General features: G+C 47.2%; 1 protein-coding gene across 1 annotated transcript in view; it reads left to right on the plus strand.

The window, feature by feature from the left end:
* The first annotated feature begins 2056 nt into the window (after window positions 1–2056).
* The window catches only part of PACC1 (proton activated chloride channel 1), a 44081-nt gene continuing 27132 nt past the window's right edge, over window positions 2057–19005 (plus strand). Inside the window, 2 exon segments of the mRNA XM_007988503.2 lie at window positions 2057–2211; window positions 6423–6519. Of these exon segments, the coding sequence (XP_007986694.1) occupies window positions 2176–2211; window positions 6423–6519 (133 nt within the window). The 5' untranslated portion in view covers window positions 2057–2175.

A 19005-nucleotide genomic window follows, 5' to 3' on the forward strand; every position in this document is an offset into this window, starting at 1 on the left:
GATAAATCAAGAAAGAGAATGGGAAAATGGCCATCTGATGTGACAACACTGAGGTCACTTGTGACCTTGACAAGCACTGTTCCAGTGGAGTGGAGGGGAGTAAAGCCTGACTGGTGTGTGCTCATGAAGGAATGGGAGAGAGGACCTGGGGGAAGCAATGACAGAACACTATTTACATTTTTATGGTCTGTCTCTTCACACTTGCGTGAAAGAGCCACAAAAGCCAGGACCCAAGGGTATCTTATCCATTTCTGTATCCCAGTGCCCAGCACATTGTATTTGTTTTTTTTTGTTTTGTTTTGTTTTTTTTTTTTGAGTGGAGTCTCACTCTGAGGCCCAGGCTGGAGTGCAGTGGCCAGATCTCAGCTCACTGCAAGCTCCGCCAACCGGGTTCACGCCATTCTCCTGCCTCAGCCTCCCGAGTAGCTGGGACTACAGGCGCCCGCCACCTCGCCCGGCTAGTTTTTTGTATTTTTTAGTAGAGACGGGGTTTCACCGTGTCAGCCAGGATGGTCTCGATCTCCTGACCTCGTGATCCACCCGTCTCGGCCTCCCAAAGTGCTGGGATTACAGGCTTGAGCCACCGCGCCCGGCCACATTGTATTTGTTAAGCCATATTTTATAGTTTATTAACCAGTATCTCCTTCAAATGTGGGAGCCCATAATCTTTCGATTTGGTCACACCAACAAAGACTAGAGAGGAATGATAGGGTTGGAATAGAATTCTCTGGTTCTTTCCAGCCCTAATATTCTATGATTGTGTGAACTTGTTCTATCAAGTACCATTGTAATTAATAGAGTAAGCAATTTAATTAGCGGTCTGCTGTTGTTAATTTGTTTGGTAAGCAACTGTTAAATGAAATGACTGGAATCAGTGTTCCATTCATAAATTTAACAAACGTTTGTCCAGTGCCTACAATGTGTTAGGCACTGTATATATTGTCCCATATAACAGATGTAAGAGCAGAAGGCCTGGGATGGGGTGAGTGGTCAGGAGAGGTGATGGGGACCTCCCACTGCTAATTCTGCAGGAGGTCCAGCGTTCTTTGATGTGGCTGGTGCTAGTCTGCTTATCACTGAGGAGAGAAGAGGCTCCCAGTGGCCTGAGTGGAGGGGTTACCAAGCTGCAGCTGCAAGGGACACAGAGCAGCATTCACCAAGGCACAACAAGCAGCCTCTATCTGCTTCAGGACTGAGGAGCTGAGGGCCCCCACACAACAGCTGTTTCAGGCAGTGGGAGGAGAGGAAGATGTGGTCTTCAGGTCCACCCTGCCACAGGACCAACACCAGATTTTATGCAACATCTAGGGCTTGAGGCTTCTTCTGTGGCTGAACAGCGTGTTTGGGCTTTCTCTGCACGATCCTTTCTTTCTGCTTTCATAGGCCTTGTCAGGCAGGGCAGGGTTTAGCAGTTGCATTCTAAGGCGAGGAGAGGAGGGCTCAGAGCATTGCAAGACTTAAGAGGGTCGGAGCCAGGACAAGAACCTAGGGGTACTCCTGGCCCTGGAATAACGGAGAGAACATGGGCTCCGCAGTCTACCCCTGGATGAAATACTCTTCATTTGATTACCGCTCCACCAGCATCCTTTCTGAAACAAAGTACCTCAGTTTCCTCATTTGTAAAATAGGGAGAAAAATGTCCTCCTTACAGGGTTCCTTGCAGAATCAAGGGCATAATGTGAGTGAGAGCGCTTTGTAACTAACAGACAAAGTGCTCTCCAGACATTTGTTACGGTTTTAAACCGCCAGGCAAAGCTTCCTCTTGCAGTTACAGATTAGGGGCTCCTACTCATCTGACTTTGTTCCACTTTCCACTCCTCTTCTCCGTCCCTCCCCTTCCAACAAAGAGAGGAAGTGAGAGACGCAGAGGCACGCGTCTGAGGACCAGTTTAGCTGGCCCCAGGGTCACATGCAAGATTTGCCGCCCCACGGGGTGAGAGCCGGTGTGAGGGACGCCCCCGTCCAGAACTACATTTCCCATCAACCCTTTCGCGGCTCCCGGGCGGCAGCGACCAGGCGCATGCGCCGAGTACTGCCACGCCTGGTCTCTGGGACACCCCTCCGGACCGGTTTCGCCTAGCTGTGCCGGTAGGTCCAGGTGCAGCGGCCGCAGTGCTGCCTCCCGGCGCCGCGGGCTGTGGCGGTCTCAGGTGTGCCGAAGCTCTGGTCTGTGCCATGATCCGGCAGGAGCACTCCACATCCTACCAGGAGGTACGAGGTTGTGAGAGACGGAAGGGAAGTTTGAGGCGGAGGAGCAGGGTCCCGGGGGTCTGGGCGGATGCGGGCCGGGGTTGTCGGGGCTGCGCGGCAGAGGGCTCTTCCGAGGGACGGGCGGGTGCGTCGAGGGAGGGCTCCGGTGGTGCAGAGGAGCGGCCCAGGGGCAGGAAGGAAGCGGGGCGGCGGAGCGGGCGCCCAGCCTCCTCCATATGCTGCGGGTCTCATGGCCGAAGTCTAGAGTCGAGTCCCCGGCGCCGCGACCTGTAACCAGCAGGTGAATGATTGAAGCTACCTGAGGCCCAGCCTTCCGCGCTCCGGGGCGGAGCGGCAGCCCCGTGGCCCCGAGAAACCCGGCGTTCTTTGCAACAAGTGGAGCGCCCGCGTCCTCCTCCCAGCGAGAGCTGATGCGCGGTCGGCATCGTCGGCATCCTCCCCCTCCAAACCTAAGGCCTCGCGGTCCCCGCAGCTGGTGACAGGATTGATTACCTGTTTTTTGGTGACCGCCTAACTTTGAAAAAGTGCCTTCATGGACTTTGCTGGTTCTCGCTCTTCTTCTCTCTCCCTCCAGCCTCACCTCCTCCCACGACTTTATCACTTTCCAGTTCTTTGTCTCTACCCTGTCCTGCGCTGCAGGCTGTGCGTCCAGCGCTTCCTCCAGGCAAGCCCTGCCTCCTGACTTCTCCAGCTGTGTTAGCGAAACTGCTCTCCTCCTCCTCCTCCACTTCTCGGGCCCCGAACCTTGGTCATCTTTGGGACCCGTCCTCTTCTGTGCCCCTCCACCGTGCCCCCTCAGTGGCCAAGGTCAGGCAGTTCCAGATCGGTCCTCCTCCAGTTTGTGTCCTTGTGTTTGCTGTAACCTCTGAGTGTGATACTGTGTTACCATCGCTCCCTTCAGTCTCTTATACTCTCCAGATTTACCTTGAGGCCCTGCCTTGACCTCGGAGCATTCCTTTTTTCTCAGACCTGACGCTGCCCTTCGTCTGCCCAGAAGAGTCCAGACTTCTCGGCAAGCTCCCAAAGCTCTGTACAGCACAGCAGCCATGTCTCCCATTACCTTTGCCACCTCCTTACCCACCTAGGGTCTGGCCACAGTGGAAACTCAGTTTTAAAATGTGCTTCTGCCTCTGTGCATGCACTCACTCCATTTCTTCGTCAACCCTCCGCCAAGCTCCATTCGGTAAAATGCCCCCAGAAGTCAAGGGCTACCGCAAGTTCCATGTGCTTCATAGGGGTCCACTTTCCAGACCCGTCTGGCATTTCTGTCTGTCCTTCTCATACGAACCTGCTGCCTTCAGTCTTAGTCAATAGTTACTGCTGTACATGTCTCCCTTTGTAAAAGACTGTGATTCACAGAAGGGCTCTGTGCACTATATAAAGCAGGTGACTTAGCCCTACAGTGGAGGGAGAAGCCAAGTTGAAGGTAGATAAGATCTACCTAAGGCTTGCCATTTTTTAGTGTAGGATCTTGGCTGGAACCTGGCCTTGGACAAATTTCTATATTTCTCCTCCCATCCCCTTTATTCCATCTGTTTTCTTTGTCTGAAAGGAGTCTGAGGGATTTTAACCAGTGCTGTGGATTCCATGGCCCCTAGATTCTGTACCCTGAACAGCGGGGGAATCCTGGGGAAAGAGATGTGTCTGAAAGTTTTTAGGTTTATAGGGTGTGGAGCACAGTGGATAAATTAGGGGTTTCAAGTCACAAAGCCCATGTTCGTGTCCTGGCTGTGCCTCTTGCCATTTGTGTGACTTTTATTGAGTCACATAATTTTCTGAGCCTCAGTTTCTTTGTCTGAAAGATGAAGATAATAAAAGTCTCTACCTCCCGGGGTTGTTTGGGGATTAGATAAGTTGGTGTGGAAAGTGCTTGGCTCAGTGTCTGGCAGATAGTGACCCCACAGTGAATGATAGCTCTTGTTAACAGGGTGTGGGCAGCTCCCGCGTCTAGGGTGCTTTGGGGGTCCTGGCTTAGCAGGAACATGTGCCTCACTATCCACACATAGCCGGCCTAGCAGGGCTTATAAAATGTTTATTAAAATATAGTCACTTATCCCGCTTGGATGGCCAAGGCCCAGGGTAGACACAGTTTCTCTTTGGAGGCATTTTCAAGGTGGAAGGCACTGGAAGGGTGCCCTCCCCTTGCCTTCTTCAGAGGCCTGTTCTGTGGTGCCTGTCTCTCCCTTCTTCAGAGAAAGGGGCCACCCAGAGAATGGCCGGCATCTTTCTTGCCTGAACCGTTCTGTGAGTGTACCTAGCTCTGAGTAGGTTTATTTGCTGAGACGGGATTTTTCCCTAGGGAGGGTGGGATATACTGAGAATTTGGCCAGGGGCAGATAAGGATGCAGGCTCATTATGGCTGTGGCTAGTCAAGAAGGGAACTCAGTGGGAGTGTGTTAGCACCTGGGTCAGGGTCGACCTGGGTGAGGCTTGGATCAGGGAACTTTGAGACTTCCCAGGACTAACATCCTCCTCTCCCTTTGGCCAGTGAGACCTCTGGGACCTCTTTATCTGTGCTCCCACTAGTGGCTTATATCTCTTGGTGCCTTCACCAGCCTCCCTGTCCTTTCCCACTGGTTGCTTTTCTTTCTTTTTTTTGAGATGGAGTTTCACTCTTGTCACCCAGGCCGGAGTGCAATGGCGTAATCTTGGCTCACTGCAACCTCCGCCTCCTAGGTTCAAGAGATTCTCCTGCTTCAGCCTCCCAAGTAGCTGGGACTACAGGTGTGTGCTATCATGCCCAGCTAATTTTTATATTTTTAGTAGAGATGGGGTTTCACCATGTTGACCAGGCTGGTCTCGAACTCTTGACCTAGGCGATCTGCCCACTTTGGCCTCCCAAAGTGCTGGAATTACAGGCATGAGCCACCGTGTCAGGCCCCGCACCCGGCCTTTTCTTTTGTGCTTGGAGTGCTTTAAACTGGAGATTTTGCCTGATTCTAAGGGGCAGGAATGGAGTCGTGGAGAGGGAGATAGAAGAATCGATGCATAAGAGCTGTTTTTCACTTGTCTCTTGGAGGTGAGTTTTTAATGAAAATGTCTTGAAACCTTAAACACTGATGCGGTGAACCTGAGAAAATGCTTGGGAAAACTGTCCCCGCTCCCTCCCAATTTAGGGATGGCTTCTCTTCTAAGCTCTGGTCTTGACCTCTCTTGCCCTCCTCCTTAATCCTTCAGAGACTTGTTGATTATCATGGTATCCTTTCCATCCTTCTACCCTTCTCAGTGGTATAATTGTCCCCATTTGACAGGTGAGACCACTGATGAAGTGAGGTTGAGATTGCTGGCTACCAGGCTGCTGATTGTAATTAGCACCTGTCCCTGTGATGGAGTGCCTGCCTGCCCTTCCTGCTGTGTGTTGCCATTTGCAGCCCAAGTCGGTGGACTTCAGCCAGAGTGCCACAGAGAGCTCTGACACCACCTTCACTGTTCCCTCTTTTCTCTCAGCAGACTCTAAGCCGCATTTCCTCTTCCTTTGGGAAGTGGTTAAGACCGTGGGCTTTGGAACTAGACCAACTTGGATTTGACTCCTAGCTGTGTCTTTCCCTGGCTTTATGGCCATGGGAAATATTGTGAGTTGAATTGTGCTTCCTTAAATAAGATATGTTGAAGTCCTGACCCCAGATACCTCAGATTGTGACCTTGTTTGGAAATGAGGTCATTGCAGGTGTAATTAGTGAAGATGAGGTCATACAGGAGTAGGGTGGGCTCCTAATCCAACATGGCTGGTGTCCTTAAAGACGATGACCATGTGAAGACACAGAGAGAGCACACTTTGTAAAGATGGCAACGGAGAGTGGAGACTGGATGCCTCCACATGCCAACGAACTCCAAGGATTGCTGGCTGTCACCAGAAGCCAGGAGAGAGGCATGGAACAGATTCCCTCACCACTCGCAGAAGGAGCCAACCCTGCCGACACCTTGATTTCAGACTTCTAGCCTCCAGAACTGTGAGAGAAGACATGTCTGCTGTTTTCAGCTGTTTGGTTTGTGGTACTTGGCTACGGTAGTCCTAGGAACATAGAGGGCAGAAAGTTTCTTGAGCTTTCTGAGCTTCAGTGTCCTCATCTGTAAAATTGCTGTAACGCATTCTACATCATGTGGCTTTTGGTGACGATAAGTGAGAAGCAACTTCTGCTTTCTTATTCTAGTCTAGAAAAGCAAGGCTGACATAGCTGACCCGTCTTTTCTCTCTTTGCTTCTCCCTTTAGCTGAGTGAGGAGTTGGACCAGGTGGTTGAGAACTCAGAGCTGGCAGACGAGCAGGACAAGGAGACGGTCAAAGTCCAAGGTCCAGGTGTCTTACCAGGTGAGTGGGTTTGGTGCTTTGCTGTGCTGTTGCTGTAGCCTGATTCCCCAGTCCAGGCACCTTGCCAACTGTGGGAGAGAAGGACCCCCCTTCCCTGCACCCTGGTGTCAGGTCTCAAGTATTGCCCTAGTTTTAAAGCCATACATATTTAACCAGCCTTGGAACAGAGGATATGTCTAGGCTGGTATCTGCTCTTAACTCCAATTTGAGCCACTTCCTGAGGCCAGGTCATTGCGTACAATGGCAAATGCTTTGGATCGCTGCTCTTCTGTTCCTCTTTCCCTGGAAGCTGCTAGCAGGTGAGCCTCTAATATCCAGGTCAAAGAAGATCTAATAGGCACCCCCTTTCAAATACAAGGCCTATCCAGTAATGCTGCTCAGTTGGGTAAGCAGGGTCCCATCAGTCAGTTGGCATCTTATGGAGCCCTATGGCAATGTTTGACACTGCTGACTACTTCTTCCTCCCAGATACACGCGACTGCCTTAGCTTCTGTGATGCAGCACTTCTCAGGCCACTCCTTCCAGGCTCCATTGCGGTCACTCTCCAGCTCTTGGGCATGAAATGTTGGTTGCAGGCCCCTTTTTCTCACTCTCATACGCAGTTCCACCCAGGCCTGCTCCCCTGCTTTAGCTACTGCTTGCTCACACACGACTCCCATATTTACATCTCCAGCCCAGAGATTACCTACAAACTCCAAATTTATATATCTTGTATTTCCAACTGCCCATGTGATAGTTCTGCTTGGATCTCCCAAAGTTTCCCTCAACTCCACATGTCCAAAATTGACTTCATGATCTTCTCAGTCCCAGCTTGGTCCTCTTCCAGTATTTCCTGTTTGCAGGAATGGTACTACCACTTACGCAGCTGAACTTCAGAGCAGTTCTCCATTCCTTCCTTCCCCTCATCCCCTTTTTCTCTGGCCCTCAGCCATGCTGATCTTTTTTTATTTTAGGCCTCATTCCCTCTCACCATAGGGCCTTTTTGTTGTTTTATTTCTCTGCCTGGAATTCACTTTCCTTCATCACATTGTTACTGCCTAATCATTCTTCAGCTTTCAGCTCACTTATTTTTTTCTACAGCGCCTTCTCTAACTTTCTGGCTAGATTACCTTCCACCCTCCAGCACTGTCTCATAGTCCATGCGCCTCTCCTTTCCAGCTATTGCTGTTGGAATGGTGTGTTTCTTTGTCTGGCTAATGTCTGTCTGTTCTACTACAGCAGTCCCCAACTGTTTGGCACCAGGGACCGGTCTGTGGAAGACAATTTTTCCACAGATGGAGGTTGGGGGATGGCTTCAGGATGAAACTGTTCCTCAGATTATCAGGCATAGTTAGATTTTCATAAGGAGTGTACAACCTAGATCCCTTGTATGTGCAATTCACAACAGGGTTTGCACTCCTATGAGAATCTAATGCTGCAGCTGATCTGACAGGAGGTGGAGCTCAGGCGGTAATCCTCACTCACTGCTCACCTCCTACGGTATTGGCCCAGTTCCTAACAGGCCATAGACCCATATTGATCTGTGGCCTAGGATTTCACTAGAATGAAACTCCCTGAGGGCAGAGACCAGTCTGTTTTGCTCACCACCCTAGCCTTGACCACACCATAAAAATTTGTTGAGTGAATGAATGAAGCCCCAGCCTGACTTCAGCTTCTTGGGTGGATCCCATCTGTTTGTGGGAGAGGGGAACAAGACAGGAACTAATGTGATTCTGCCTGCTCCTTAGAGAAGACTGCATGGAAGGGACTGGGCACGGTGGCTCATGCCTGTAATCCCAGCACTTTGCGAGGCTGAGGCAGGTGGATCACCTGAAGTCAGGAGTTCGAGACCAGCCTGGCCAACATGGTGAAACCCTCTCTCTACTAAAAAATACAAAAATTAGCCAGGTGTGGTGGCACGTGCCTGTAATCTCAGCTACTTGGGAGGCTGAGGCAGGAGAATCACTTGAATCCAGGAGGCAGAGGTTGCAGTGAGATGAGATCATGCCACTGTACTCTAGCCTGGGTGACAAGAGTGAGACTCTGCCCAAAAAAAAAAAAAAAAAAAAAAAAAGACTGCCTGGAAGGAAGGAGGCTGAAATGGCAGCTAACATTTCCTGACTGCTTCCCCTGTGCCAGGATCTGTCCTACCCCATTTGCCCCATTTAATTCTCACATAAACCCTGTGAGGTGGTTATCCTCCTTTTACACATGAGGCCCCCAACCTCAGGGAGGTTGAGTAAAGCATGGGGAGGTCATATAGCTGGTAAACACAGACTGAATCAAACTCTGCCCGACCCAGTGGTGTTTTCTTTTTTTTTGATACGGAGTCTCACTCTGTCACCCAGGCTGGAGTGCAGTGGCGCAATCTCGGCTCACTGCGACCTCTGCTTCCCAGGTTCAAGTGATTCTCCTGCCTCAGCCTCCCGAGTAGCTGGGATTGCAGACGTGTGCCATCACACCCGGCTACTTTTTTATTTTTAGTAGAGATGGGGTTTCACCATGTTGGCCAGGCTGGTCTCAAACTCCTTACCTCAGGTGATCTGCCCACCTCGGCCTCCCGAAGTGCTGGGATTACAGGCGTGAGCCGCTGCGCCTGGCCTACATCAGTGGCTTATAAAAACTATTTTAAGTAGTGGTAATCCCAAAACTTTGGGAGGCCAAGATGGGAGGATCTCTTGAGGCCAGGAGTTTGAGACTAGCCTTAGCAACAAAATGAGATCCTGCCTCTACCAAAGAGACAAAAACCGAAAACACTCAAACAAAACAATATTTTAAGCATTCTTTTATTAAAGCCCAATATGTAAAAGATAGTGGCGTGGCTAACCCTGCCTCTGACATGAGGCATTGCCTCTAAAGCCCTAAGGCTCCTAGGAGAACAACTTGAAAGACCTGTATATTAGTTTTCCATTGTTTCTATAACAAATTACCACAAACATAGTGGCTTAAAAAAGCACAAATTTACTATCTTAACAGTTCTGGAGGTCAGGAGTCCAAAATGGATCTCACTGGGCTAAAATTAAGCTGTCTTGGCAGGCCTGAATTCCTTTCCAGGGGCTTGAGGAGAGAACCTGGTCTTTGCCTTTTCTAGCTTCTGGAGGCCTCCTGCATTCCTTGGCTTGTGGCCCCTTCCTGCAGCTTCAAAACCAGCAGTGGCTGGTTGAATCTTTCTCACATCACTTCACTCTGACACTGACCTTCCTGCCTCCCTTTCCCATGTTTAAAGGGCCTTTGTGATCACATCGGACCCACCCAGGTAACCCAGGATAATCTCCCTGCTTTAAAGTCAGCTGATTAACAACCTTAGTCCCATTTTCTGCCTTAATTCCCCTTTTCCATGCAACTTGACATATTTACAGGTTCTAAGGATTAACACTTGGACATCTTTGGGAGCCTTTATTCTGCCTACCACACCATGCACTACCCTGTTGCCCCCAACCAGAAGTGCATAGATGGAGGTAGGAGGAAGAAGAGGAAGGGGACCAGACTTGGAAAGATGAGGCTCGCTTTGTGTTTCCTTTCATAGAGAAGTGCCCAGGTAAATCAGGAGGTGGCCCTAATGACCTTGGACCTTAGCAGCCTCTCTTTTGCCTCAGATTCCTGAGGCTGCAAAGCTGGGGGTCAATCAGAATAGGAAGCCAGGCCTCAGGCAGAGCAAATTTTGGGAATCATTTTCATGATTATTATTAAGTAAGTCTGTTATGTTGACCTGTGACTAGCAATCTTGGATATTACAACTGTAAATGTTTGGGAAGTTCAACTGGCAAGAGCATTCCCACTTGCTTTGGGGGAACCAGATGAGCTAGGCTCATCTCCTTTCTAAATCACAGAAGATCCAGATCTCAGGAGTCTTATTTGTCTGGGTCGGTAGTGAGTTGGCTCAAATTTGATGGACTGATACAAAAGTCTCAGAGCTCATTTCTTGCCTCTGAGTCTTTTTTTTTTTTTTTTTTTTTTTTTTTTTTTTGAGACAGTCTTGCTGTGTCAACCAGGCTGCAATGCAGTGGCATGATCTTGGCTCACTGCACCCACCACCTCCTGAGTTCAAGCATTCCTCATGCCTCAGCCTCTCGAGTAGCTGGATTATAGGCACTTGCAATCATTTCTGGATAATTTTTGTATTTTTAATAGAAACGGGGTTTTGCCATATTGGCCAGGCTGGTCTCGAACTCCTGACCTCAAGTGATCCGCCCTCCTCAGCTTCCCAAAGTGCTGGGATTACAGGCGTGAGCCACCGTGCTCGGCCCCTTTGAGTCTTCTAATAATAATAATAATAATAATAATAATGATGGTAACGATGATAGTGGTTGCCATTTTGGGAGTGCTTTCATGTACTAGGCCTGTGTAGGGCTTTTTTTTTGAGATGCTACCTTGCTTTGTGGGCTGGGCTACCGTGCAGTGGTGTGATCATGGCTCATTTCAGCCTCCCAAGTAGTTGGGACTATAGGTTGTGCCACCATACCTGGCTAATTTTTAAATTTTTTTTTTAGAGACAGGGTCATTCAGTGTTGCCCAGGCTGGTCTCAAACTCCTGGGCTCAAGTGATCCTTCTACCTTGACCTCGCAAAGTGCTGAAATCACAGGTGTGAGCCACCGCTTCGAGCCCGTAGGACTTTTTATATACACTTTATCCTGTAATCTTCATGGCCACTCTGTGAGGTGAATGGTTAGTCCTAGTTTATAGATGAGGAACCCAAAGCACAGACGTTAAGGAACATGCTCAAAGCTCATAAGTGGCAGGGCTCAAATCTGCACTCAGGGCTACCTCCGAAGGTGTCTTGACTCTGGCTCAGTTGTTCCTAGAGGACAGCTTTCCTGCTCCAAATTCTCCCCTCCCTGTAGCAGATCACTTCAGGACTGCTTCACTTGTTATGCCAAGTGCTAACACCACAAAGAGGGTGAGTAAGTTCCTCCAGGAGCTCAGACATATAGAGACACAAGGCCGGTTACCAAAGGAAGAACTTGTCCCTCCTTCTGAGCCTTCCTTGACTTCCCTGATGAGGTCCCTTTCTCCCTGTGATATGCTTTCCTTTGTAACAGTTAACACAGTTGATAGGTCACATTTATTGAGTTTAATTATTCAGTTGTTATCCACCCCTTGGCAGTGCCCCACAAGTTCTGTGAGGCACACAGATTTTGTCTTCTCCTCCTTTACTGTTACTGCAGTGCCTAGTGTGGAGTGTAGTGGTAGTGTGGAAGTATGACTCCGTAGAACTCAGACTTCTATGGAGTATGAGTACTGTAGGTACTCAGTGCTTATTTGTCCTATGGGGGAGAGCAGTGGGGATTTAGAGCAGGACAGCATCTCATCTAGGAGCAAGTGAGCCAACTGGAATGAATGAATGAGGGCCAAAGAAATGGTAGAGTCAGATGCTTCAGAATGAATGAAGTGGCCTGGCCCTGTGGCTCACACCTGAAGGGGCTCACGCTGTGGCTCATCCTAGCATTTTGGGAGGCCAAAGCGAGCGGAACACCTGAGATCAGGAGTTCGAGACTGGCCTGGCCAATGTGGCGAAACCACGTCTCTACTAAAAATATCAAAACTAGCTGGGCATGGTGGCGGATGCCTGTAATCCCAACTACTTGGGAGGCTGAGGCAGAAGAATTGCTTGAAGCCAGGAAGGTGGAGGTTGCAGTGAGCCGAGATTGTGCCATTGCACTCCAGCCTGGGTGATAGAGCAAGACTCCATCTCAAAAAAAAAAAAAAAATACAAAAATTAGCCAGGAATGGTGCACGCCTGTAGTCCCAGCTACTTGGGGGGGAAAAAAAAAAAATGAAGGAAGACTGGCTGGTTTGTGAAGGTGGGATTACTCTGAAGGAAAGGTAACACGTAGGTGAAAAAGAAGAGACTGGCTAGGGAAGGGAGATTACATGAGCAACTGTATAGAGATGGGAATAAAATAGGACATGTTGGAGATCATGAATAGCATGGTGTGGTTGGGGCAGAGGGCTGGTGAGCGAAGTAGAGGGAGGTGAGGTAGGAAAGAGACTTGGTCAGATTGTGGAGGGGTCTGAGTGTCAGGGTCTGTACATTATCTAGTAGGGAGCAGGGAGTATTTAAAAGGATTGGAACAGGACAGTAAGAGGAGTAAAGTGGGGATTCAGGAGATGAATGTGGCTGGATTAAGGCAAAGGGAGACAACCATGCTGCGGCAAAGGCTGATGTGAGAGGCTGCTTTGCTGTAGCGGAGGGGGAGAAGGAAGAATCAAAGAGCATTCTTAATTTTGAAGCCAGGCGGATGGGAGAGTGATACTGCATAGAGATGAAGCCTAGAGAGGCAAATGGCTCAGAAAAGAAGATGGCCAGGTGTGGTGGCACGCCTGTAATCCTAGCACTTTGGGAGGCTGAGACGGGTGAATCATTTGAGGCCAGGAGTTCAAGACCAGCCTGGGCAATATGGCAAAACCCTGTCTCTACAAAAAACACAAAAATTAGCTGGGCATGATGGCATGTACCTATAATCCCAGCTAACTGGGAGGCTGAGGTGGGAGAATCGCTTGAGCCCAGGAGGCAGAGGTTGCAATGAGCTGAGATTGCACTGCTGCACATCAGCCTGGGCAACAGAGTGAGATCCTGTCTCAAAAAAAAAGCCTGTCTGTTGTTGGCATACAGTCAGTTGAAGTCCAGATGGCCCAGAGGCAATGACAGATGCAGGATGGACAGGAGAAAAGGGAGGGCTGGAGTTGTGCGACCTGGAGAAATCCCATGGGGGCAAGGTCACAGGAACAGATGGAAAATGAGCAGGGGGGCTATGAAGACTGAGCCTCACAAACATCCCCATTTGGGGGACAAAAGAGGAGCTAGGGCTGGAAAAGGAATTGAATGGAGGGCCTGGAGGTAGGAGCTACAAGAAAGGAGGACAGTGCAGCAGAGGTTCAAGTTAAGCACCCAAACATGCGGGGTTGTAAATCAGTTTTATTCTCTGGAATACATAATTCCATACCATAATGCACTAAAAGCTTTAGTCTATTCATTTCCTGTCTATCAAGTGAATCAGAACCAATTAGTATTCTGTTCAAAGGGAGAAACGACATCAGACATGCTAATAGAATAAGCACTTTCTTACCTCAGAGATGTAATCAAACTGAGGAAAACCCTTGGTTAATTAGTCATTACAATCAGTTCTCCATGGAAACAACTGTATATAATGGGATAGACAAAAAATTCATACATTGGACCTTATCAAAATGAAAACCTTAGCTGGGCATGGTGGATCACACCTGCAATTCCAGCACTTTGGGAGGTCAAGGCGGGTGGATCACCAGAGGTCAGGATTTTGAGACCAGCCTGACCAACATAGTGAAACTCTGCCTCTGCTAAAAATACAAAGTCAGCCAGGTGTGGTGGCCCATGCCCGTAATTCCAGCTACTCAGAAGGCTGAGGCAGGAGAATTGCTTGAATCTAGGAGGCAGAGGTTCTAGTGAGCCGAGATTGTACTGTTGCACTCCAGCCTGGGTGACAGAGTGAGACTCCATTCCCCTCCCCCACAAAAGAAGACCTTTTGTGTATCAAAGGACACTATCAAGAAAGTGAAAAGACAACCCACAGAATGGGAAAAAGTATTTGCAAATCGTATATCTGATAAGGGACTGATATTTAGAACATATAAAGAACGCCTACAATTCAACAATAGAGACAAATAAAACTCAGTTTAAAAACGGGCAAAGAATCTGAATAGACATTTCTCTGGAGAAGATATACAAATGACTGAGAAGGACATGAAATAATGCCAACATCATTAGTCATCAGGGAAATGCAGCTCTAAATCACGATGAGATACCACTTCACACCCACTAGGATGGTTATAATTTTTAAAAATGGATAATAAGTTTTGGCAAGGATGTAGAGAGATTGGAACCCCCATACGTTGCTGGTGGGAATATAAAGTGGTGCAGCTGCTATGGAAAATAGTCTGGCAGTTCCTCAAAAGGTTAACTACAGAGTTACCATATGGGCCAGCAATTCCACTCCTAGGTGTATATTCATGAGAAATGAAAACTTACGTCCACATGAAAACTTAAATCTCCCAAAAACGTGGACCTGAATGTTCATAGAAGCTTTATTTGTAATAGCCAAAAAGTGAAATATGCCAAATGACTATCAGCTGATGAATAGATAAGTAAAATGGTACATTCACACAATAGAATATTATTTGGCAATAAAAGAATGAGGAACTGGCTGGGCTCGGTGGCTCACACCTGTAATCCCAGCACTTTGGGAGGCCAAGGCGGGTGGATCACTTGAGGTCAGGAGTTCAAGACCAGCCTGGCCAACATGGTGAAACCCCGTCTCTATCAAAAATATGAAAAATTAGCCAGATGTGGTGGTGCATACCTGTAATCCCAGTTACTCAGGAGGCTGAGGCAGGAGAATCACTGGAACCCGGAAGGTAGAGGTTGCAGTGAGCCAAGATGGTGCCACTGCACTCCAGTCTGAGTGACAGAGGGAGACTCCATCTCAAAAAAAAAAAAAAAAAAAAAAAAGAATGAGGAACTGATGCATGCTGTAACTTGGATGAATTATTTTTTTGAGACAAGATTCTTTGTTGCCGAGGCTGGAGGGCAGTGGTGCCATCTCGGCTCATTGCAACCTCCGCCTCCTGGGTTCAAGTGATTCTCCGGCCTCAGCCTCCCAAATGGCTGGGATTACAGGCATGTGCTACTATGACCAGCTAATTTTTGTATTTTTAGTAGAGACGGGTTTTGCCATGTTGGCCAGACTGGTCTTGAACTCCTGACCTCAGATGATCCTCCCACCTCAGCTTCTCAAAGTGTTGGGATTACAGGCGTGAGCCACCACGCCTGCCTATATCTTGAAAACATTATATTAAGTGAGAGAAGTCAGACATAGCCACATATATGATGCCCTTTATGTGAAATGTCCAGAACAGGCAAATCCATAGGGACAGAAATTAAATTAGTGGTTGCCAGAAAAGGGGAAGTAACCACTCTCAGGTATGGAGTTTCTTTTTGGGTAATTAAAATTTTCTGCATATAGTAGTGGTGGTTATACATCTTGTGAATATACTAAAAACTGCTGAATATATTTACTTTAAAAGGGTAAATTGTATGGTATGTAAATTATATCTAAAAAAGAAAGAAAATTGATTACACTAAACAACAGAAAAAAAAGGTAGGCAGAAAATTCAGAATGCCTCTTAGCTCAGTGCTCCCTGCAAGGTGGAGTTTCACAGGATTACAGCAGACAGCCAAGCCCCTTTCCTCTGAATAGAGGTTCCATGATATTTTCAAGAACTGAATTGCCCATCACAGATCCCCTTAGTGGATAAACTTGCATTCTGGGACAAGTTGGGGTTTTTGAAGGAATTCTGTCATGGGTTTTACAAAGCATATAAACTACCTTTCCCTGGAACATCTTGTGCATTATTTTTGTCTTCCTACTACCCTGAGTTTGCATTCATTTAAAGAATGTGTACTTTTAAAGCACATTCATCCAGTTTGCCACAAAAAGCCAGTGTTCAGTTTTCTCACTACAGAGTGCGTGGGACATTTTATCAAATAACCAGCACCTTTTTTTTTTTATGATAAAGTATAATGGTGTCTAGTTTTAGAATTGGAGTGTTACTTATAGCAAGTGTGGAGGATAAGTAAATAGTTTTACAGTTTTTATTTAGATCACACTCCTATTTGTGGATCAAGAAGAGGCCTGTAAAGAAGCTAAACTTGGCTTCTGTGAGTAAAACAGAAGAGAAGACTTTTGGTCAATGTTCCCATGAGAGTAATTTGTTCCAAGTACCTCTACCAGATGAATTGCAGTGATGCAATTGGCATGTGACCTTTTTGTTTTATTCCTATTTTTAGAATTTTCAAGGACATGTAGGGAGAACTTCATCTCTTTCCCTAACCAAGGCCATCATGAAGGCAAAACATTTCAAATCATGTTTATCTGGCTTAATGCAGAGTGGGTACACCTGTCCACAAATACCGGTTATTGTTCCTTTTTATTATATTGTTCAGTCTGGATGTAGTATAGAGTTTGTCTTAGAAGTTTTCCGGGCCAGGCGCCGTGACTCACCCCTGTAATCCCAGCACTTTGGGAGGCTGAGGCAGGCAGATCACCTGAGGTCAGGAGTTCGAGACCAGCCTGGCTAACATGGTGAAACCCTGTTTCTACTAAAAATACAAAAAATTAGTTGGATGTGGTGGCGCATACCTGTAATCCCAGCTACTCGGGAGGTTGAGGCAGGAGAATCGCTGGAACCCAGGAGGCGGAGGTTGCAGTGAGCCGAGATTGCACCATTGCATTTCAGCTTGGGCAACAAGAGTGAAACTCCATCTCAAACAAAACAAAACAAAACAAAAAAAAAGCAAAAAAAAAGTTTTCCAGGTCAGGTACAGTGGCTCATGCCTGTAATCCTGGCATTTTAAGAGGCTGAGGTGGGTAAATTGCTTGAGTCCAGGAGTTCTAGACCAGCCTGGGTGACATGATGAAACCCCATCTCTACAATAAATACAAAAATTAGCTGAGTATGGTGGCACGTACCTGTAGTCCCAGCGACTCAGGAGGCTGAGATGGGAGGATTGATTGAGCCTGGGAGGTGGAGGTTGCAGTGAACCAAAATCATGCCATTGTACTCCAGCCTGAGTGACAGAGCCAGACCCCACTTGAGTCCAGGAGTTCAAGGCTGCAGTGAGCTATGATCATACCAGTGCACTCCAGCCTGAGTGACAGAGTGAGACCCTGTCTCTTAAAAAAAAAGAGAAAAAGTATTTCAGACTTCTCTACTTGTTACGAAGTTATATTATTTCAATTACATCTTTTATTATTGATGACTGTAATTTTAAATATTATTGCTCACAGTTGTGTAGGGAAAGAGCATTGGGCTAGGAGCCAGGACTCTAAGACTCTCTCATTCTGATTGTGCCAGTTACTGGCTGTGGGATCTGGATTGTTGTACCAAGAGTAGAGTTGGGCCAGATGGCCTTTTAGGTCCCTATCAACTCTTAAAAATTAGATTCAGATGTTATGCAACAAATCAGTCACTTCAGAGTTCCTTCAGTTTTATCTTGTGATCTTTTCAAACCCCATTAGAATGTAGTCGGCTGGTACTCATTGCCACTGCAGTTATGAGCAGCTCATGACAGTGGATATATTTTCACCCACCAGGTTTTGAAGGATACCCATGGTCCCATTTGGACCATGGGAGTTGGTTCTACCTTCCAAGCTAAATAGCTATGGGTAGGTTCCTGTGCATAGATCCTGTGGCCCTGCAGCCCAGCTACAGCTGACTGCTCAGGGGTCAGCACCCAACAAAGGGAGGCCATCTATAGGCTGGGCATGAAGGAGGTCAGTGTCTTGTGAGGTATCTGGTGGAACACCCTATACAGGATACTCTCTGGGGGAGAATTTGAATGCAAGACTCATGGAGGACTTAGTAAAGTGGAGCAGGGTCATGAGAGAAACATGTAAAGAAGGCAGAGAGCAAAGGCATGAAAGAGCAGAAATTGACACAGTGTCTATTAGCAATAGGTAGAGGCAAAAGTGTAATCAAACACAAAAGAAGCTGAGATGAGAAAGAATTGCTTTAATTCCTTTTGGACAACTAGAGCTGCTGTGGACCTTGGTGGCTTAGCTCTCAGCTATCCATTGGGTTTCCTGGGCTCTCACTTATCCTTGTACCTGTAGAGTAAAAGTCCACTGCCCACAGTAACTTATTCCTTAAAACCTAAAGGGGCCTCACAGACAGTTCTGGAAATTGGCATTCCTGTGTAAAGTAAAAACTTTCTAAAGTATTTTGCCAAAAAACAGCAAGGAACATTCATTGGTTTATAGTTTCACGTGCTTGATTGCACTAATGTTCTCTGACGGATTGAGTTAGCATGGCAAGACTTAGTTCATCTATTATTTGGGTTATTTATTCATTTGACAAACATGGAAACATTACATGCCTGCTATGTGAAAGACACTACATTCTGCCCTGCCTCCGTTTTATTTTCAGCGTATATCTTTTCAGATTTATTTTTCAAAAGAGATTATAGTTCTATGATCTTTATTTTTGCTATTTTCATAATTGAGCACTTCATTGTTTGAAGGGTAGTGGGTACATTCTCTTTCTTTGGTACCAATAATTGTTACCATTGAGCAGGCACTATGTAATGCATTTTGCAACATTCTCTCATTTACTTCTCTCAAAAATCCTGTAAAATGGAAATGATAAAAATGTAAGGCTTTAAGAGCACTGAGTAACTTGTCTAGGATCATGGAGTAGTTAGTAGCAAAGCTGCAGCTGGAGCTCAAAACTCTGACTCTAAAGCTCATGCTCTTAACCACTGCACAGTATATCTGCTCTTTCAGTCAGAAAATAAATGAATAATGGAAACCAAATTATTTCTTCCTTAAAATTCTCCTTGTGGTTTAGGTGCAGAACTAACATGACCTCCTCCACAGAGTCTTTGCTGATAACTGCCCCTCTCCCTGTGCTTCCCATTCTTCCTCCAGTTGAAGGAAACCTAATGTTTTATACCATTACATCTTTCTGAATTC

This window comes from Chlorocebus sabaeus, chromosome 25 (assembly GCF_047675955.1).
Source record: "Chlorocebus sabaeus isolate Y175 chromosome 25, mChlSab1.0.hap1, whole genome shotgun sequence".
Classification (NCBI taxonomy): Eukaryota; Metazoa; Chordata; class Mammalia; order Primates; family Cercopithecidae; genus Chlorocebus; species Chlorocebus sabaeus.